Source organism: Leptonotus elevatus, chromosome 10, assembly GCF_054856555.1.
Source record: "Leptonotus elevatus isolate MCC_2025b chromosome 10, RoL_Lele_1.0, whole genome shotgun sequence".
Taxonomy (NCBI): Eukaryota; Metazoa; Chordata; class Actinopteri; order Syngnathiformes; family Syngnathidae; genus Leptonotus; species Leptonotus elevatus.
This window is the reverse complement of record NC_141248.1, coordinates 18,079,753-18,095,723: the sequence shown is the minus strand read 5'-3', so window position 1 is coordinate 18,095,723 and position 15,971 is coordinate 18,079,753. Positions and strand designations below refer to the sequence as shown.

The following is a 15,971-nucleotide window of genomic DNA, read 5'->3' as shown; positions in this document are numbered from 1 at the left end:
TTAGGGTAGGTTAGTGATAAGACAACTCGTTCCGATTTACATACTTATTTGCCGTCAAAGACCCCATGCTAAGGTTCCTTTAGTGACGGGCGCCCTCTAGCGGTCAATTTTATTAACACCATCTTCCACTATACCAGGAAGTAGAAACGTTTTCCCTATCATACTGACCAAAAAGTACACATTAAACAATTGAAACACATTTCAGTTTATTTTCTTATAGTACAATCTCATATAGATTGAATACAGGATGTAACAACTCCTTGCATGAGGCCCACCATTCGGTTGCAGTGCCTTTTGCGATTATGCCTTTGCCCCCCCGCATCTTTTGCATGTGGAATGCAAAAAAGAACCTCTGCAAAAAACACCCAGTTGACTCTTTACATTGTAAAAAATAAATACATCATCTTGAAACCAACTGGAGTCGTCGTATCGTAAGCAACAAGAGGGGGCGGCCAGCTCGAGCATAAGGCAAATGAGCAAATACAAGGACGTGCCTTTAAATGTATACACAGTACACTAAAGTACTATAAATTAATCACGCTTTGTTTTTTCTTCGCATTTTACACCCGACCAGGTCACCTGGCCTTCAACTGCAGTGGCTGAGCGACAGGTGTTCATTCCAACATAACCCCTAAAAAAACACAAGCAGCGGAACCTTCAAATATGAAACGAGTTTGACCCAACATTTGATGGAAAATGCGCCCTTAACGTCATGTGATGATAACCACAGAACTGGAAATGGAACTTTCATGGCATAAGGATGTGTTGGGCTGCTCACTAAATTACATACAAAAATTAAGATATGATTTTAGTCCAATTATGGTTTTTGGCTAAATTGTTCAATTGTGCATCTCACGTCAAGTCAAGTTTATTTCACCAACAAAAGATCGCAAATGGCCGGGCTGCTCAGTACAACGAGCAATAAAATAAAACCACAAAATGTACACTAGACAGATGCTAACGTAAATAGCATAGTGGCTAATGACAAGCAGTGAGGGTGGTCTGACTTTTGTGCTTGCTGGACACATTTGAGTTTTTAAAAGGAACAGGTTAGCGAAATCATTTGTACAAAAAAAAAAAAAAAAATGCAATGAATTATGTTTTGTTTTTTTGATAGAACTACATCCATTCATTTTTATTTGTGTGTGTTCTCTTTTGGAGGTTCCGCCGCACGTGGCACAAAAACAACACGTGGTTATTTTGTATGTAAATGAGGATGTCACTGTGCAGTCTCAGTTCGTCATGTGGTGGGGGCGAGCGTCTCTATGGCCACGTATGTGTACGTGTGTCATCTCCATTTCGCAACTCCAGCAAGGAATTAAAAAAAAAAAAGGCATAAAAAGGGCGAGAAGCGACTGGTCCTCTCACTGATATTGTCGATAGTCTCCAAAGGGGGCGGCCGGCATGGGGGCGGGGGCAGGCTCCTCTGCAAACTGAGGACCTGAAACACACAAACAAATCAAGATGTCCGTTTGTTGTGCACATTTGGGGATATTTGTCACAAATTAAGTAAAAAAAAAAAGAAGCAACCTTGGGTGGTCCAACTTACCAGTAGGGAATTGTGCTGAGGCAAACCTTGACAGCATGATCCCGGCGCCCTCTATCAAGGCTAGCAGGATGCCCCCCATAGCCGCTGAGCCCACCATGGCCACTGGCCCATCTGCAAAGAGGTGTCAGTTAACAGCATGAGCGCGTGTTTGTTGAGGCCACAACGTGGGCGGAATGCTTTCAAAAGCGTTTGTGCGCCCACTTCTGGCGGCGAGGATGGCTCCCGTCATGGCGCCGCTGGTGATGGAGTTCCAGGGGTCCTCCTTCCCGCGCACCTTCACCAGGCCGCAGTCGATCATGGAGAAGAGGCCTCCCCACACCGCAAAGCTGCCTGCAAACACCAGACAGACGCTGGTTGGAGATGGGCGGGGCATAATGCAAAAATAAATAAATAAATCTTACCTCCAAGCTGTGGCGCTCTGGTCTTGATTGCAGTCATGCTGCCTCTCATTCTGTGATTCATTCCCTGCAGAACACAGCATCAATAAATGCACTTTAAAGATCTGAAATGAGAAACTTTAATCATGGATAGGAAAATATGGACTTTTTTTTTTTTAACTCATTCACTGCCATTGACGGCTATAGACGTCCAAAATTTATTTTTGAACTATTTCTAGTTGAACATTTTTCCCACTTTTGTTAACAAAAGTATAAAAACCTAGAATTTTTTTTGTATTAGAACAGATACAAAATTTGTGATTAATCGTGAGTTAACTAGTGAAGTCATGCGATTAATTACGTTTAAAAATTGTAATTGCCCGACGCCCCCTAATTTTTATTTTATTTTTATAAAAAATATATATAATTTTTTTTTAAAGACAAGGTTATTAAAAATTAGGGGCATCAGGTGATTAAAATTTGTAATTGTAATTAATCGCATGACTTCACTAGTTAGCTCACGATTAATTACAAATTTTATACCTGTTCTAAATGTAAAAAAAAAATCTAGGTTTTCATACTCTTGTTAACAGAAATGGGGAAAAAAATGTTAAACTAATACAAATAGTTAAAATGAATTTTTGACGTCTATAGCTGTCAATGGCAGTGATTATGAGCAATCTTACCGAAGGTGCGTTCCTGAAGCCTTTAACTGCTTGGAATATTCCACCGCCAATGGCCCCCATGGTGAAAGCACCCCCACAGTCGTCCACAATCCTCCAGGGACTGAAAGCATTTGCATAGTTTAATTTCCATGTACAGTCAACCATCGCAGATTCTACAGCGCAGCAAAAATTATACAAATTAACTTGAATAATTTGATTACAAAACTGCCTCGGAGCTTTGCAGAGAACATTAGACAGATAATATGTCATGTATCAACATAGGCTAATTTAAAAAGCCTACCACCACTGGTCAGAATGCATTGGCATTCCCTTACAAGTGGTCAAGGATAAACACAGCTCACTGGTGTACTTTCTATCGCTTTATTGACCAAACGGTAAGACAACAAACACGGAATAGGGACACTCATACATGAGCTGCCAATGTCAAAAACTCACTCAGACAGTTAGCCTGATAACTCTAAACTCTCATTGGCTGGCGCCCATGTCACTCACCAGGCCAGGCGCCGCTTTCTTAAGCCATACACATTCAAATCATAGATATTATCATGTCCAACATGAGGATGAGGTGACCACAAGTGGACAAAAATAAAACCTGTACCTACGGTAACATGTACATATTTTTAAATGCAAGATAATTTTTTTGTTGAATACTCGATTCTAAAACTTAATTGCAGCCTTATCTCGCTATTTGTTGTTGTTGTTGTGAAATTAAAACTGATAGTTGAAACATGCACATATTCGCATCTATCCATGTAGTTTTGTGCTTGTGCTATTTTTTGTTTACTTTTGTTTAGTACACGCAAACCTGACCGTCCGCCAGTATGCTAGGATATGAGGTGCATAAATCTCATGGAGAACAATATTTAATATTACATTTTGTGTTCAAGGTCTATGTATGCAAATATAGTGGCTTAGTGATGCAACTGAGCAAGATAGTACGGCAGGACCCAAGTCTTGCTTGACATATAAGCAACTCAACTTCACTTTTTGGGGACGTGCGTAAGCCAAACCTGCACATAAGTGACTTGCCCCCACCTGTGTTAAATGGTGATTAAAACGTAACAGACAAATGATGCCATATTGTGCAATCAGGTGCCAAACTCGTCGTCATTGACAGGTTACTTATCAAATAGCTACAGCTAACACGTCCTCCACTAGACGTCAAAATAAGCGCTCAATATGTGACATCTGTTGTATTGCAGTTTGTGACAAAACAGTGAGCAAAGTTAAGAGAAAATGACGTGATGACATTGGTGTGTACAGGAAGTGGGGCAAGTCCGCAAGGTCACTGCAACGTGCTTTTAGCCACGATGTCATGTGGCTAACGCAATGTAACGTTATTTTAGCATCCGTGCTAACGGTGGTAAGGGGACCGGTTTCTGCTGAGTATCGTGGGAAACAATACAGACAAATTAATAGATCACACAACCTTGTTCAAATGACATCCTACGCTATCCTACGCTAAAGAATATAATAATAAAATATTATTATTTCCCCCCCCCAAAAGACTCACCACGGCTCTCTGGCATATTCCTCCATTTTGTTCTTCTGCTGTTCCCTCCTTGCTGGAGTGTTACGACAGACTGACGTAATGACGCACTGTGAGGCGTTTACAGGCGCTCCATAGTGGGAAAATTAAAAATCACCAAAAGCCAAATTCTCAAAACTATCTTATTACATTTTAAATGTTTCTATCATTTTGCTTTTCATTGAATTAACAATATTTATAAATGTTTTTTTTTTAATTAACATTAGTCAAAAGGGATAGAGAGGATACTGGCGGTACCAATGGAAGAAAATAGTCATTTAAATTATATTATTTCCCTTTATATTTTTTCTTTAAATAACACAAATATTTCAAATGTAACATTATTGTTTTGATTATTGTTATTATTTGCATTTCATTTATTAGATTACAGCATTTTCCTTTTATTTATTTTTTTATTAATACTCCCACGAGATTAAGAAAGTATCTGTCTTTATTTTTTTTTAAAAAGGGAAAAAAAGAGATTTACAGAATTGTATTTTCCCACTTCATTGTTCACTAAGGTATTACTGACAGATTTATCAATATGAATCAAGCCAGTTATGACAAGCAAACCCTTTACAAATAAGGTAATAAATAAATAAGCAAATAAATAAGTACAAGGACGGGTAAATCAATCTTAAAATTGACGACAAGACATCTTGGAAGTCTTTATGTTAACCTCAAATAACAACCGTGAAGAAGTCTGGCCCTTGTAATACTTTCAAACAAATTGTTAAGAAATGACCACGAGTTGTTTTTTTGTGTGTGTGCATATTTTCGACTGCATAAGTCACAGCTCACAGACTCCAGGTTCAAGTTCAACTGATGTTTTCATTCCTTCCCAATCTATCCTCGCTGCTGGTCAGAGCAGCAGCAGACGGCAGACGGAGAGCAGCGACAAACTGGCCAGCAGCCTGCTATTGGAACCACAGAGGAATGAATTACATCGTGAGCCTGCATCGAAGAAATGACCAAATATAGACATTTGCTGAGACGTAAACCGGCTTTCAGCTGCTGTTCTTCTTGTCTCCACACTCGACAGCTTCCACCTTCTTCCCTTCAGCAAACAAACTATGCAAACACGTCCACGTAAGATGTGAACAGAGCACTTCAGACTTGGCGGAGGTAATGAAGTAAAGCTGGATGACATATAGCAAGTACCGGTATGCATGTTTTGGATAAGTGCAATTTCCTCAAAAAGTGTGGTTAAAGTCAAAGCGCAGTCACTGAGCCAAATATGCTAATGAAATTAAATTGTTGCAAAGGAAAGCGCATATCTGTCCATTAAAAAATTGTCACGCAATTATTATTTTTTAAATGTTGTTCAAAAACGTTCTGATTTTTTTTTTAAATAAAAAAAATAAAAAAATAAAAATAAATATAGCAACAGCAATCTGATTTGATGCCTAATAAATAATAAGTATCAAATAATAGTTATTATCAGGTAAGCAAACCTATATTGGATTAAAAAAAAAGAAAAATATTGGTTGCCATTTCTGGCAACAAAAATAATAATAATTAAAAAAACGAAATCATTTTTAAATTTTTTTAATTTTTGCAAACACTGTCAGAAACGTTTTAAAACTATATTCTGAAACATTTTCTATTCTCTTTTCAATTAAGTTGATTTATTGAAGCATTTGCCTTTTTGCTTTACTTCATGTTTTATTTATACTGTAACTTTTATATCTATATAAAAATAAAAATAACATTTTCTTTTATTTGCATCCCTATTTTTCTTTCTAAAAATAATACTTATTATGTAACATAATTTTTTTTATGAGACTTTCATCTAAACAATTTTATCTCCCAAAATGTTCCTTTTATCAATTACATTTTTTTTTCCATCTTATTGTCCAAACTTGTTCTGAATTAAAAACAAATCCTTTAAAAAATATTTGGATAAAAAAAATTAAAATAGTATTTTAGTTTCTTTGATTAAAAAACATGAAGAAAAACTATTGAAGATGAAAACACAATTACTCAGAAACTGTTGAATTATGTAAACATTAGTTGTAAATACACAAACATATTTATAATTAATTGCTTTTGTGTGTCAACAGCAACATAGCAAAGCACTTTATTGAAGACGTACAGGCTCTGTAACAAAGGTGTGTCATCGCAAAATGAAAACAAAAAAAATATACGTGACACAAAGAGGAAGTGCCATGACATCATTGAATAAAAGACATTCACTCAAAAGTTATTGATCAACGGGAAGCTCAATATCAGCCTTAAAAACATACTGTAGCTATATTACAAGAACGTTACATTCTATCACGCAAGATTCTGTACAACACTTCTGGATTTGCACTTCCTGATAACGCGTAATTACTGCCAAGTTAAAACTCCTTCGTGGCGCTTTTCTAAATCAACTTTGCCTGAGATTTGTTGACATGAGACGCACGATCCTTGATGTGTTTTTTTTCCTTAATGTTGTTTCTTGAAGTCGGGCCGTCTTGTTGATTTATTCCCTGATATTTTGGATCGATTTGACTGAGAGTGGTTGAAATGACTAAAGCGGCGACAACTTTATCCCAATTCCGATCAAAGGCAGCAAAGGCCCGATTATTGGATGGCTCTTAATGATTACCCTACGAGGGATTTTTACTGCCTGGTCAGCTCATAAAAAGTTTGGGGTCGACAATTGTAAATGTTAAAAGCTGGGTACAAACATACCGTCAACCAGGCCAAATTTGTGCATTTGGCTTACCTGCTAGCATTTTCAATTTTTTTTCTTCTCCTCCTCTTTCTCCACCATGCTGCCTCTCGCAGGTGAGTCTTGGTACTACAACATACATCGAGTTTTGAGGGTGCAGAATTACGCTTGTCTGCGGATATATGGTTAATTGTGTGGCGTGATTTGTTAGTTACTTCGAGTACACCACACGCGAAAATTCCAATAATAAACGTTTTATCCCTATGTGGTTGGCATGTGTGTACCCCACGTTAATTATTTTCTCAGGCACTTGCATTCATACGCGAGACAATCATTGCATAACAGACATCATATCGTCCCTCTTAGTGCAAATAACAAATGACCAGCGAAGATTGATATGAATCCATGAGCGCAAAATGGACGACTGGCAGAAACCACCGTTCTCCACATGGGTCCTTTTGGTCCAGTGTTCCGTGGGAAGGACTCGGGGGGGGGGGAAGCGCGGCGTCGTTGTCAAAATTGTCATTCCTGCAAGATGGACGACCCTCTGCCCGACGGGAGGTTTTGTCTTCTTGTGGCGAGATGTCCGTTCGACCGCGTTCTTAAGTTCCAGATGCCGTTGGGAAAACTCACTGCAGCCACTTAGGTATGGGCACCTGTAGGGGAAAGAGCAAAATGGACTCAGCAAGTGGAAATGTATACAGTGTTCCGGTGGACTACAACAGTGAAATGTGCGGTCAACAAGGCGACACAATCTTAATATGTCTGTGTGAGTTTAAGAGTACAATAATATGTTGGTTATGGAAGATTAAAGCAGCTAGCCTCGCTAGCGTTGGCTATTCCGATCGCTGCTAATCATAAACGATTCATATCGTCGTGGCGGCAAGGAATGAGTTAAGTTATTACTGTTTACATGCTGAAACGCCAAGATTTTGGACAATAGTAAATTAAACAAGGTCTCTAAATGTTTACACGATTGTCAAAATATTTATCAATGAATTTGATGATCGATTAGTTGACAATTATTCGTTGCACCTCTAGTTATATTCAATAATCAGTATTGCCTTGAAAAACTAAAAAAACAGATGAATTGATTATAAAAGTAACAGTTACTTTACTGATAGCTTGATTGTAAAAGTAGGTCAGATTACAAATTACTTTATTAGTTACATTAAGCAGCTGCCAATACTTTATTTAGGTCATGTTTTTTTATGAAAAATAAAACACTGACCGTTTCTTGAGTTCAATCCATATGGATAGGCCATACTTTAAAACAAAACAAAAACAAACACAGTCTGTCTAGACATTTATTTTAATAAAACATCAAAAGTATTTTTAGACCGAACGTATTTAATTGCTCCAGGTAATTGACAATTCCGCGCTCACGCCACAAGTCAAAATGGCGGTCAACTCTGCTCATTGAAAAGCATTGTGCTTTGGATCCTTGTACTTTGATTTGTGAGGATTATTTGGATGCATTTTGACATTATTCTTATTTATTTTGACACTAGAAGCCTTTTTTAGAGTCCGAGAAAGATCCTGACCAAGATGATAAAACTCTTGCCGGGTTCAGGAGGTGACACAGCCATATTCCGTAATTTCTGTTTCTCTTTTTTTTAACATGACAACTCCATATTTTGGGCATTACTGCCATCTAGAGGTATTCAAGGAAAGCAGCACTAATCAATACTGTACAGTATTTTATATTCACTTTATTTCTATCTTTTTTACATTTACATTTACAATGTGTTCAAAAGTGTCTTGATTATTATTATTATTTTCTTTATTTTGCAGACTTTAACCAATTGTGTTGTTTGGGATTTTACGTTGGTGTGAGTTCCTACTTCATGTTGATTATTATTTCATGCATTTTTGTGAACTACAATAGCACTGAGCGATGGCCGTACCTTCTTGAGTTGCTGCATCTTGCTCCCCCTGATGGAGGCGAGCAGCTGGTCCCTTGAGTTCTTCGCGCCCCCTCGGTTCTTCCCGTCCAGGCTCCTTCGCGACACCGGTGTCAAAGAGTTCCTCAAGGAGTCCACTTCCAGCATGAGAGGCGGAGGAGGTGGGGGCCCTCCCCCAGGTGGGGGCGGGGGCGGCGGCGGGGGTGGCGAAGTCGCCCCGGCTCCCCTCTTGGGGGTCAACTTGGGCGAAGGCATGGGCGAGGGCATCGGTGACGGTTTGGGGGACGCTTTCGGAGAGCTCCATGCGGTGGAATTTCTGCAAGACAGAATTAATTTCTTGGAATTTTCTTGGTCTTGGGACTCCCGTTCAGTTCCGAGTTTGCCATGGTATTTGATTTGTTTATGGGTGTGATGATCAACCTTTATAAAAACACACTATGTAATAATGACATAATTAAACAGAATTTTAAAAAAAATTGTCACACTTTAATGCACTTTGTGTTGCTCATTCTAGTCTTGGCCACCTGGGGGCAGTATAAGACATTATGGACATACAGTAGCAGTACTCTATTGTAGGCTTCGGCTTCTTAGCACGGCAGTAATATTAGTAATTATAGTATATTATATTAATAGTATATTAGTAATTATTTACTGAGGCTTATATTCTTTTATAAGCCTGTGAGTATTGTTATATTATTTGTCTACATATGTTGTCAGATATCAGATGCTAAAGCTAATTGCTAGCCTGATGGAGTTTCCCATTCTATGTTAGCATTAAGCTAGCGGAGGCTATATAGCTGTTTATAAACAAGCAACGTTTAATGTTCTCTGGTTTGTGTTTAGTTTAACAGTAACCTTCAGCTGAAAATGGCAATAAAGAGCTTGGAGCCTCTTTTTTAGAATAATATTTATAAAATATAGGCCTATCCGTCAAGTTGCTGCTTGTAAAGTGAGTTGAGTCATCTGCCATCATACAGCGAGTGATCTCATTTTGAATTTGTTAGTTTATCTTTTCATCTTGTCCGATAAAAGCACTCCATAATAATGTTATTTTTTTTAATTTATTTTTATTATTATCAGTTTTTGTCACACAATCCTTCCGGTGTGCTCACCTTGGCCACCTGGGGTCAGTATGACACGGATAAACTGTTCATTCAGCGTTATTATTATTATGAAACCCACTTGAGATCTAGGCAGTTGTTGCCAGTATGCAGCAGCCAATCATTTTGCAGTGAGATTTTCTCCTGCCTAGAACTGCGTACGGGTTAAAGCACTGTAACATAGATTAGCATTAACATTAAGCTAGTGGGGCCTTTCTTTAGGCAGTTGTTTTGCGGTTCGGTTTTCGGAGTCGCCTATTTGTGCGCCATTTTGGTGCTAAAGAACTGTTGAAGTGGGTTGCGGCTCTCCATTTGCATCAAAATGCAATCAACAGTACTCCCCTTTTTGGGGCGGGGCGTAACTCACGGTTTACGCACCTCAGGGAGCTTCCGCCACCGGGCTTGGGTACCTCCAGAGTATCCTTCTTGTCGGTTCCGTTGGCGGCCTGGGCCTGCTTCTGCTCCTGCAAGCGCCTCTGACGCTGGCGGTCCATGTTACGACTCAGGATGTTGGTGGTGGTCATCCTGGGCCCGGCTAGCTCAAAGTGGTAGCCCAGTTTGAGCAAGGTGGTGTTCTCCTTCAACACCTTGATCATCTCCATCTCCGTCTTGCCTCCGCAAATGTGCCGCTGGTTCTGGAAGCGTAACTCGGTGAGGGTGGCGTTGTAGCGCAGTGCCTGGATGAGGGCCAGGATGCCCTTGCCAGTGAGATGGTTGGAGTCCAGGTTGATGCTGGTGACGGTGGCGTTGTGGCGTAGCGTGCCGGCGACGGCGTAGGCCACGTGGTCGTCGGCGCGGCAGTTGGCCAGCGCCACCGTCCTGATGTGGGTGTTGCGGCGCAGCGCCTCGGCCAGCTCGATGAGCGTCTTGGTCTTGATCACCTCCGAGTTGTTGACGTTGAGCTCCACCAAGGACGGGTCGTCGCAGCGGACCTGCTCCAGGAGCTCGTCGAACATGCTGGCGTCTTCGTCGGCGGCGTCTTCCTCCTTCGTTTTGGCGGTCGGGGCTACGCAGTTGGAGAGTTTTTCTCGGTCGTCCACTTTCTCCTCTTCTAATTTCGTCTTCTTCAGGTGATCGCTGTGGTTGAGCAGTTCTTCGGATCTTCTCGTTCCGTCCTCTTTCTCGGAAGCTTGTTGTTGCACTCTGCGAGCCGCCTTCTTGTCCTTATCCTCATCCTGAGGCTTTTTCTCCTCGGGAGTCGGGTTGTCCTGGGATTTGTTCTGCTTCTCCAGCATTCTGGAGACCAGCCCCTGCGTCCTGAAGCTGTCGGATCGCCGCACTCGCTCCTTGCCGACTTCCTTCTCGCTCTTCTCACGTAGCCTGGAGATGATGTCCTTGGTCTTGGTGTCATCCCTCCTCCTGCAGTCGTCCTTTCGGATGTCCTCCTTGCGGGTGTCCTCTTTCTTCTTCTCCTGCAGCTTGGAGATAGCATCCCTTGTTTTGCTCTCGCGGTTCTCTCTCCTGTCTGTCACTCTGCTGTCCTCACATGCCGTTTTCTCCTTGCATCCTTCCTTCACGTCCCCGGAAGGCTGACTTTGCTCCTCTTTTGAGGATTCTGGAGCTTTGCCGTTGCCGTCTTTGGTCTTGTCTTCTCGTCTTTGGATCCCGGTGGAGTCGTTGCCCTCTTGGCTCGGGCCCGTCTTCCTCGGGTAATCCTGCTTCCGGCTTTCCTTCTTTGGTTCAGCCTGTGATAAAGAACAAATATGAGTATGTTTAATCCGCGGAAGTTCTTGCCAGCCAAGCCTCAAGTGGAGTACAAACATACACATTTTTAAAAACTATATATATATATATTTATACAACACATGATAGGACCAATAGATCCTATCATCATGTGTTGTATACTCCAACAATCGCAACCCATTTCCCCAAACGAGACATATGTTGCAATACCAAGACTGTTCTGTGGGAGGCAGTGTGGTGCCGCGGGGAATCCAAACTGTCGCAAAATATAAACAAGAAGAAGTAATAGAAGGAAAGCTAGGCTAACGGTTAACATGAATGTTTCGTGGCAATTACAGAGTCCGTGGCAATTACAGAGTCCGTGGCTTGGCGGAACTTAATGTTGACCACACAAATAAAGATTTGTAATGAACTGTTGACCCTTGACTTTCTTTCCAGCATACCAGAGATGAAAAATCCTTCTTAACACACACTGTACAAGATAATTGCTCAGGAAGGAAATGGAAGGAATTAAAAAAAGAAAAGAAAACTCAAATTAAGCTCAATTATTGTTTTCAGTCTATTATGTGTGATAATCTTTTAGATACATTTGAGAATTGAAAGATGTGCAATATAATCAATAATGTCATTGTGAGTTAATTTGCAGTTATTTTTTCAAGGTCCTCTTGTTTTTTTTTGTGTGTGTGGTGGTGTTTTAAAAATAAATAAATAAATAAATTAATCTGTTTTACAATAAGCAATATAAGATTTATTATACATACATGTTTTGGTCATATAGGTTAAAGTTTATGCTTAAATGAAGGCAAATGAACCTCGAATTAATATGAAAAATACAGTAGTTTATTTATCAACTTCTATTCAAGTTACCTTAGTGAACACTTTTGTCTTGCCAGAAAGTCATAAATCATTACAGTAACAGTAATGCAAACAAATCTGTGCTTCTATCACTTCAACTTTCCATGTTGAATGAAACACAATGCTCAAATTTCCAAATCCCTCTTAACACAATCTTATCTGTATTTGTACACCTCGCTTGGAGCAAACTCGGCCTCGGCGTTCCTTTACGACCGCCTGGCTCCTCATCCGCCTGCGACGCGGCATGTGTGTTTATAGTGGCCATCTTCTTCTTCTCTTTTTTTTTATTTTTATGGCTCAGGTTCGCCAAGTGCTTGATTTGCGATCCCCGCGGCAAGCCAGGCTAGCGGACACATCCTTAAAAGGCAGTGAGCGTAGGGGCGATCAAGCGAGGAATTCCACCAGGGCCCGGGATTAAGCAACCGTACGTTGAACTGAGCACAGACAAGCTCCTCGAGTGTCAACCCAAGTGCTTCAAATCAAATCTGATCAAACAAAAGATATTTAAAGGAGCATCAGCTTCCAAAAGGAGGATTTTGTTTGCGAGGAGTTGAATGTCAAATGTAATCAGGGCCCGGAGGGGTAAACAATATTTTTGGCGGCCCATGGAGGATCTGATGGATCCAGCTGGCCTCTTGCTTCAATCCACCCTCACAAACAACACACGGACACGCTCATTAGATCGGGATGTTACAACCCTCCTTCCATTTTCTGTTAGGCTTGTCATCGTTTGGGTCATGAGAGAGCTGGAGCTTGTCCAAGCTGACTATAGGCGAGTGAAGCGGGATCCACATTGGACTGGCTTGCCAGCTAAAATCACAGGACATATACACCACAAATGCATCATTTTGATATAGCTTTGTCCTGAATATTCCAGATGACGTTTTAGCGAGAGAAGTGGGATCCACCCTAGATTGGCCGCCAGCCAGTCACAGGGCAAATACAAGAGAGAAAAAACTTCCTGCCATCCATTTTTATATCACGGTTGTGGGAGAGCTGGAATCTAACCAATCTGACTTTTGGTGAGAGAAGTGGTTTACTTTAACTGGTTGCCATCTTATCAGTGCACATACAGACAAACAATTCACACTCACATTCACATCTATAGACAATTTAGAGTACTTAATTACAGCTGACTTTTGGTGAGAGAAGTGGGATCCACCCAGGACTGGTTGCTAGTCAGTCTGAGGGCACAGATTGATAAACAACTGTTCACATTCACACCAATAGGCAATTGGGAGTCCTGAAATACAGCTGATGTTAGGTAAGAGAAGTGGGGTACAGTTTGGTGAGAGAATTGGGGTACAACTTGGAATAGTTGTTAGCCAATCACAGGGCACATGTAGATAAATGACCTTTCACAATCACATTCACACCTAAGGACAAATTAGAGTCTACACCTGCAGCCCATTTTGGTGACAGAAGCGGGGCACATCCTGAATTCGGTGCCAGCCAACCGCAATACACAAAGACAAATGACTATTCCCATTACACCTTTATACAATTTAGTCTTCAATTCAAGACGACGTATGGCGAGTGAAGTGGGATCCACCCTGGACTAATCGTCAGCCAATCACATGACACAGAGAGACAAACAACCACCAATGCATCCATTTCCTGTAGCCTCAGCCTGTGTATCCCAGCTGACATTTGGCGAGAGAAGTGGGCTCCACCCTGAACTGGCCACCAGCCAATGACTAGCACATCATTGACACTCTAGAATTCAGTGAAGCCAACATAGTAGGAAGGCCGTAGCTGAGATTCAAACCCAGAACCTTATAACTATGAGACAACTAGTACACCGTGCTGCCACATTACACGCAAAACCTCAAAGAAGAAGCAAAACAACAGGTTTGTACCTGAATGGAGTCCTTTTTGTGGCAGCTTTTGGCGTCCTCGGCTTGAACGATCAACTCCGCGTCATCCGGGTTGAGGTCGGGCACCTTCATCATGTCCTTCTCCAGCTCTTCCATCTCCTCCGGGGAGAGCGTGGACAGCAGGGTGTCCAGGTCCGGGTCCTCGCTCACCTGCCGCCCCATCCGGGTCAGGCCTCTCACCTTCCGTCTGGACATACTTAAACCAAGATCTCGGTTGATAATAATTAAAAAAAAATCAGGTTATCAAGGAGCTTCGAGGCAAAAATATTCCCATACGTCCCAGAAAGAGCGAGGCGTGGATCCCGGCCGGACTCACATGCTTGCAAAGAGGGCGACCAGTGAGAGGCTGGGACATTCCTTGGAATCCTGGGAAAGTGCATGGCCATGTTTAGAGGACGGCAAGCTCCTTTAAAGGGAATGGGAAGGGCTGCAGTTTACAGAGGTGCCAGATCAGTTAGTGTACACACAATTCCTCTCATTACACAATTGCTATTTTTGTTCATTCCGGATTTGGTTTACTTTGCTTTTTTTTGTGTGTTTTTTTAGTGGCAGGGGCAACGATCACTTCTACAATTGAGAATGAGCAACAGCTACAGTATATATAAATGTACAACAAATAATACAGTGGCGCCTTGAATTACAAGTTTAATTTGTTCTGCGACCAATCCACAGCGCAGAACATTCCCCTCTCGAATCATCTTTCAGCTTTGCAATGAACGGAAATGCCATCCAGATAAAACAAACGGGAAATAATTTGGAATATTTTTTTGTGTTTTTTTAAATAAGAAAAATAGCACTCTACTTTATAAAAACACAATAAAATGTAAAGAGTTGAAAAGTTCATACCACATTTGTTGTTTCACTTCAATGGACATTGCATTCCTCTTCTTGTGTGCCTACCATGGCTACCTGGGGGGGAAGGGGGGGGGGGGAATAATAAGTATATACAGACGTACGTGGAAATGGCCCGAAATCAGCTCAATAATCTGCTGTGATATTGTTTCACAAAGGATAAGGATATTATTTATCCAACTCAGGGGACAGCCATTTTGCCACTTGCTGCTATCGACTGAAAATGACATCAGTTGCTCAGGTAAAGACCAATCATGGCTCGGCTTGCAATCGCCACATGATCAAACTCAGTAATCAAAATCTATTTTTTCCCCCCCAGGAGAAATCACAAAAGCACCTGAATATTTTTTTTTTTCATATTTAAAAGTGCATGTTGTTCCCTCGCAACTTTGTTGTAATATTGCAATTTTATCCTCACATTTTTTGTTGTGCTTGATAGCATTACACATTCCTTTTTTTTTTCTCACAAAGCCTTTTCCTCCCTTCGACTACATTTTCTTGTGAAACTATTGAGCAGTTTTATTCACCTATTTTTTCAAGTTTTTCTGACATTTCTCATAAAATGTAATCTTTGTTTTCTTTCTAGGAAAATTCTAGTTTTTCTTGGAAAATGACGTGATTTTTCCCCCCTCACATTATTCTAGTAATGCCGTTTTGTTCCTCTTAAAATGATTACTTCTTTTCATCCTCAGGTAGATGACGATTACTTTTTCCCTTTAAGATCAATACTTTGCTCACAACGGTAACACATTTTCTCCCAACATTGACGATTAAAACTTAAAATTTATAATAAATGTATATAACTCGTAATGTGCTAATTAAATTATTTTCTCCATAAACAGGCGAAAAGTAGACACCAGTTTAGCTGAAATTCACAACATGACCACTTGATGTCGCTAAA

The 15,971-nt window shown here is 40.7% G+C and overlaps 2 protein-coding genes across 2 annotated transcripts; both read right to left on the bottom strand.

Annotated features, from left to right (window-relative positions):
• Positions 1-189: 189 nt before the first annotated feature.
• timm17a (translocase of inner mitochondrial membrane 17 homolog A (yeast)) lies at positions 190-4,226 on the bottom strand. Its single transcript, XM_086088029.1, has 6 exons — positions 4,126-4,226; positions 2,613-2,712; positions 1,951-2,014; positions 1,751-1,879; positions 1,550-1,660; positions 190-1,441 (listed from the first exon to the last, which is right to left on the bottom strand). Exons 1-6 carry the CDS (start codon positions 4,149-4,151, stop codon positions 1,365-1,367), a joined length of 507 nt encoding a protein of 168 aa, XP_085944155.1. The 5' UTR covers positions 4,152-4,226; the 3' UTR covers positions 190-1,364.
• Positions 4,227-6,128: 1,902 nt separating this feature from the next.
• Positions 6,129-15,943, bottom strand: lmod1b (leiomodin 1b (smooth muscle)). Its single transcript, XM_086087120.1, has 5 exons — positions 15,065-15,943; positions 14,201-14,624; positions 10,182-11,488; positions 8,707-9,019; positions 6,129-7,455 (listed from the first exon to the last, which is right to left on the bottom strand). Exons 2-5 carry the CDS (start codon positions 14,411-14,413, stop codon positions 7,429-7,431), a joined length of 1,860 nt encoding a protein of 619 aa, XP_085943246.1. The 5' UTR covers positions 14,414-14,624; positions 15,065-15,943; the 3' UTR covers positions 6,129-7,428.
• Positions 15,944-15,971: the final 28 nt, after the last annotated feature.

Bases quoted from the DNA above. Each gene is read 5' to 3' on its own strand.
- timm17a (XM_086088029.1), bottom strand. From the start codon at position 4,151: ATGGAGGAATATGCCAGAGAGCCGTG. The intron at 2,713-4,125 runs GTGAGTCTTTTG...AAATGCTTTCAG, and splicing joins GAATATGCCAGAGAGCCGTG to TCCCTGGAGGATTGTGGACG. The intron at 2,015-2,612 runs GTAAGATTGCTC...TGTGTTCTGCAG, and splicing joins GCTTCAGGAACGCACCTTCG to GGAATGAATCACAGAATGAG.
- lmod1b (XM_086087120.1), bottom strand. From the start codon at position 14,413: ATGTCCAGACGGAAGGTGAGAGGCCTGACCCGGATGGGGCGGCAGGTG. The intron at 9,020-10,181 runs GTGCGTAAACCG...TCTGTCTTGCAG, and splicing joins GGTGGCGGAAGCTCCCTGAG to AAATTCCACCGCATGGAGCT. The intron at 7,456-8,706 runs GTACGGCCATCG...TTTCCCCTACAG, and splicing joins AGATGCAGCAACTCAAGAAG to GTGCCCATACCTAAGTGGCT.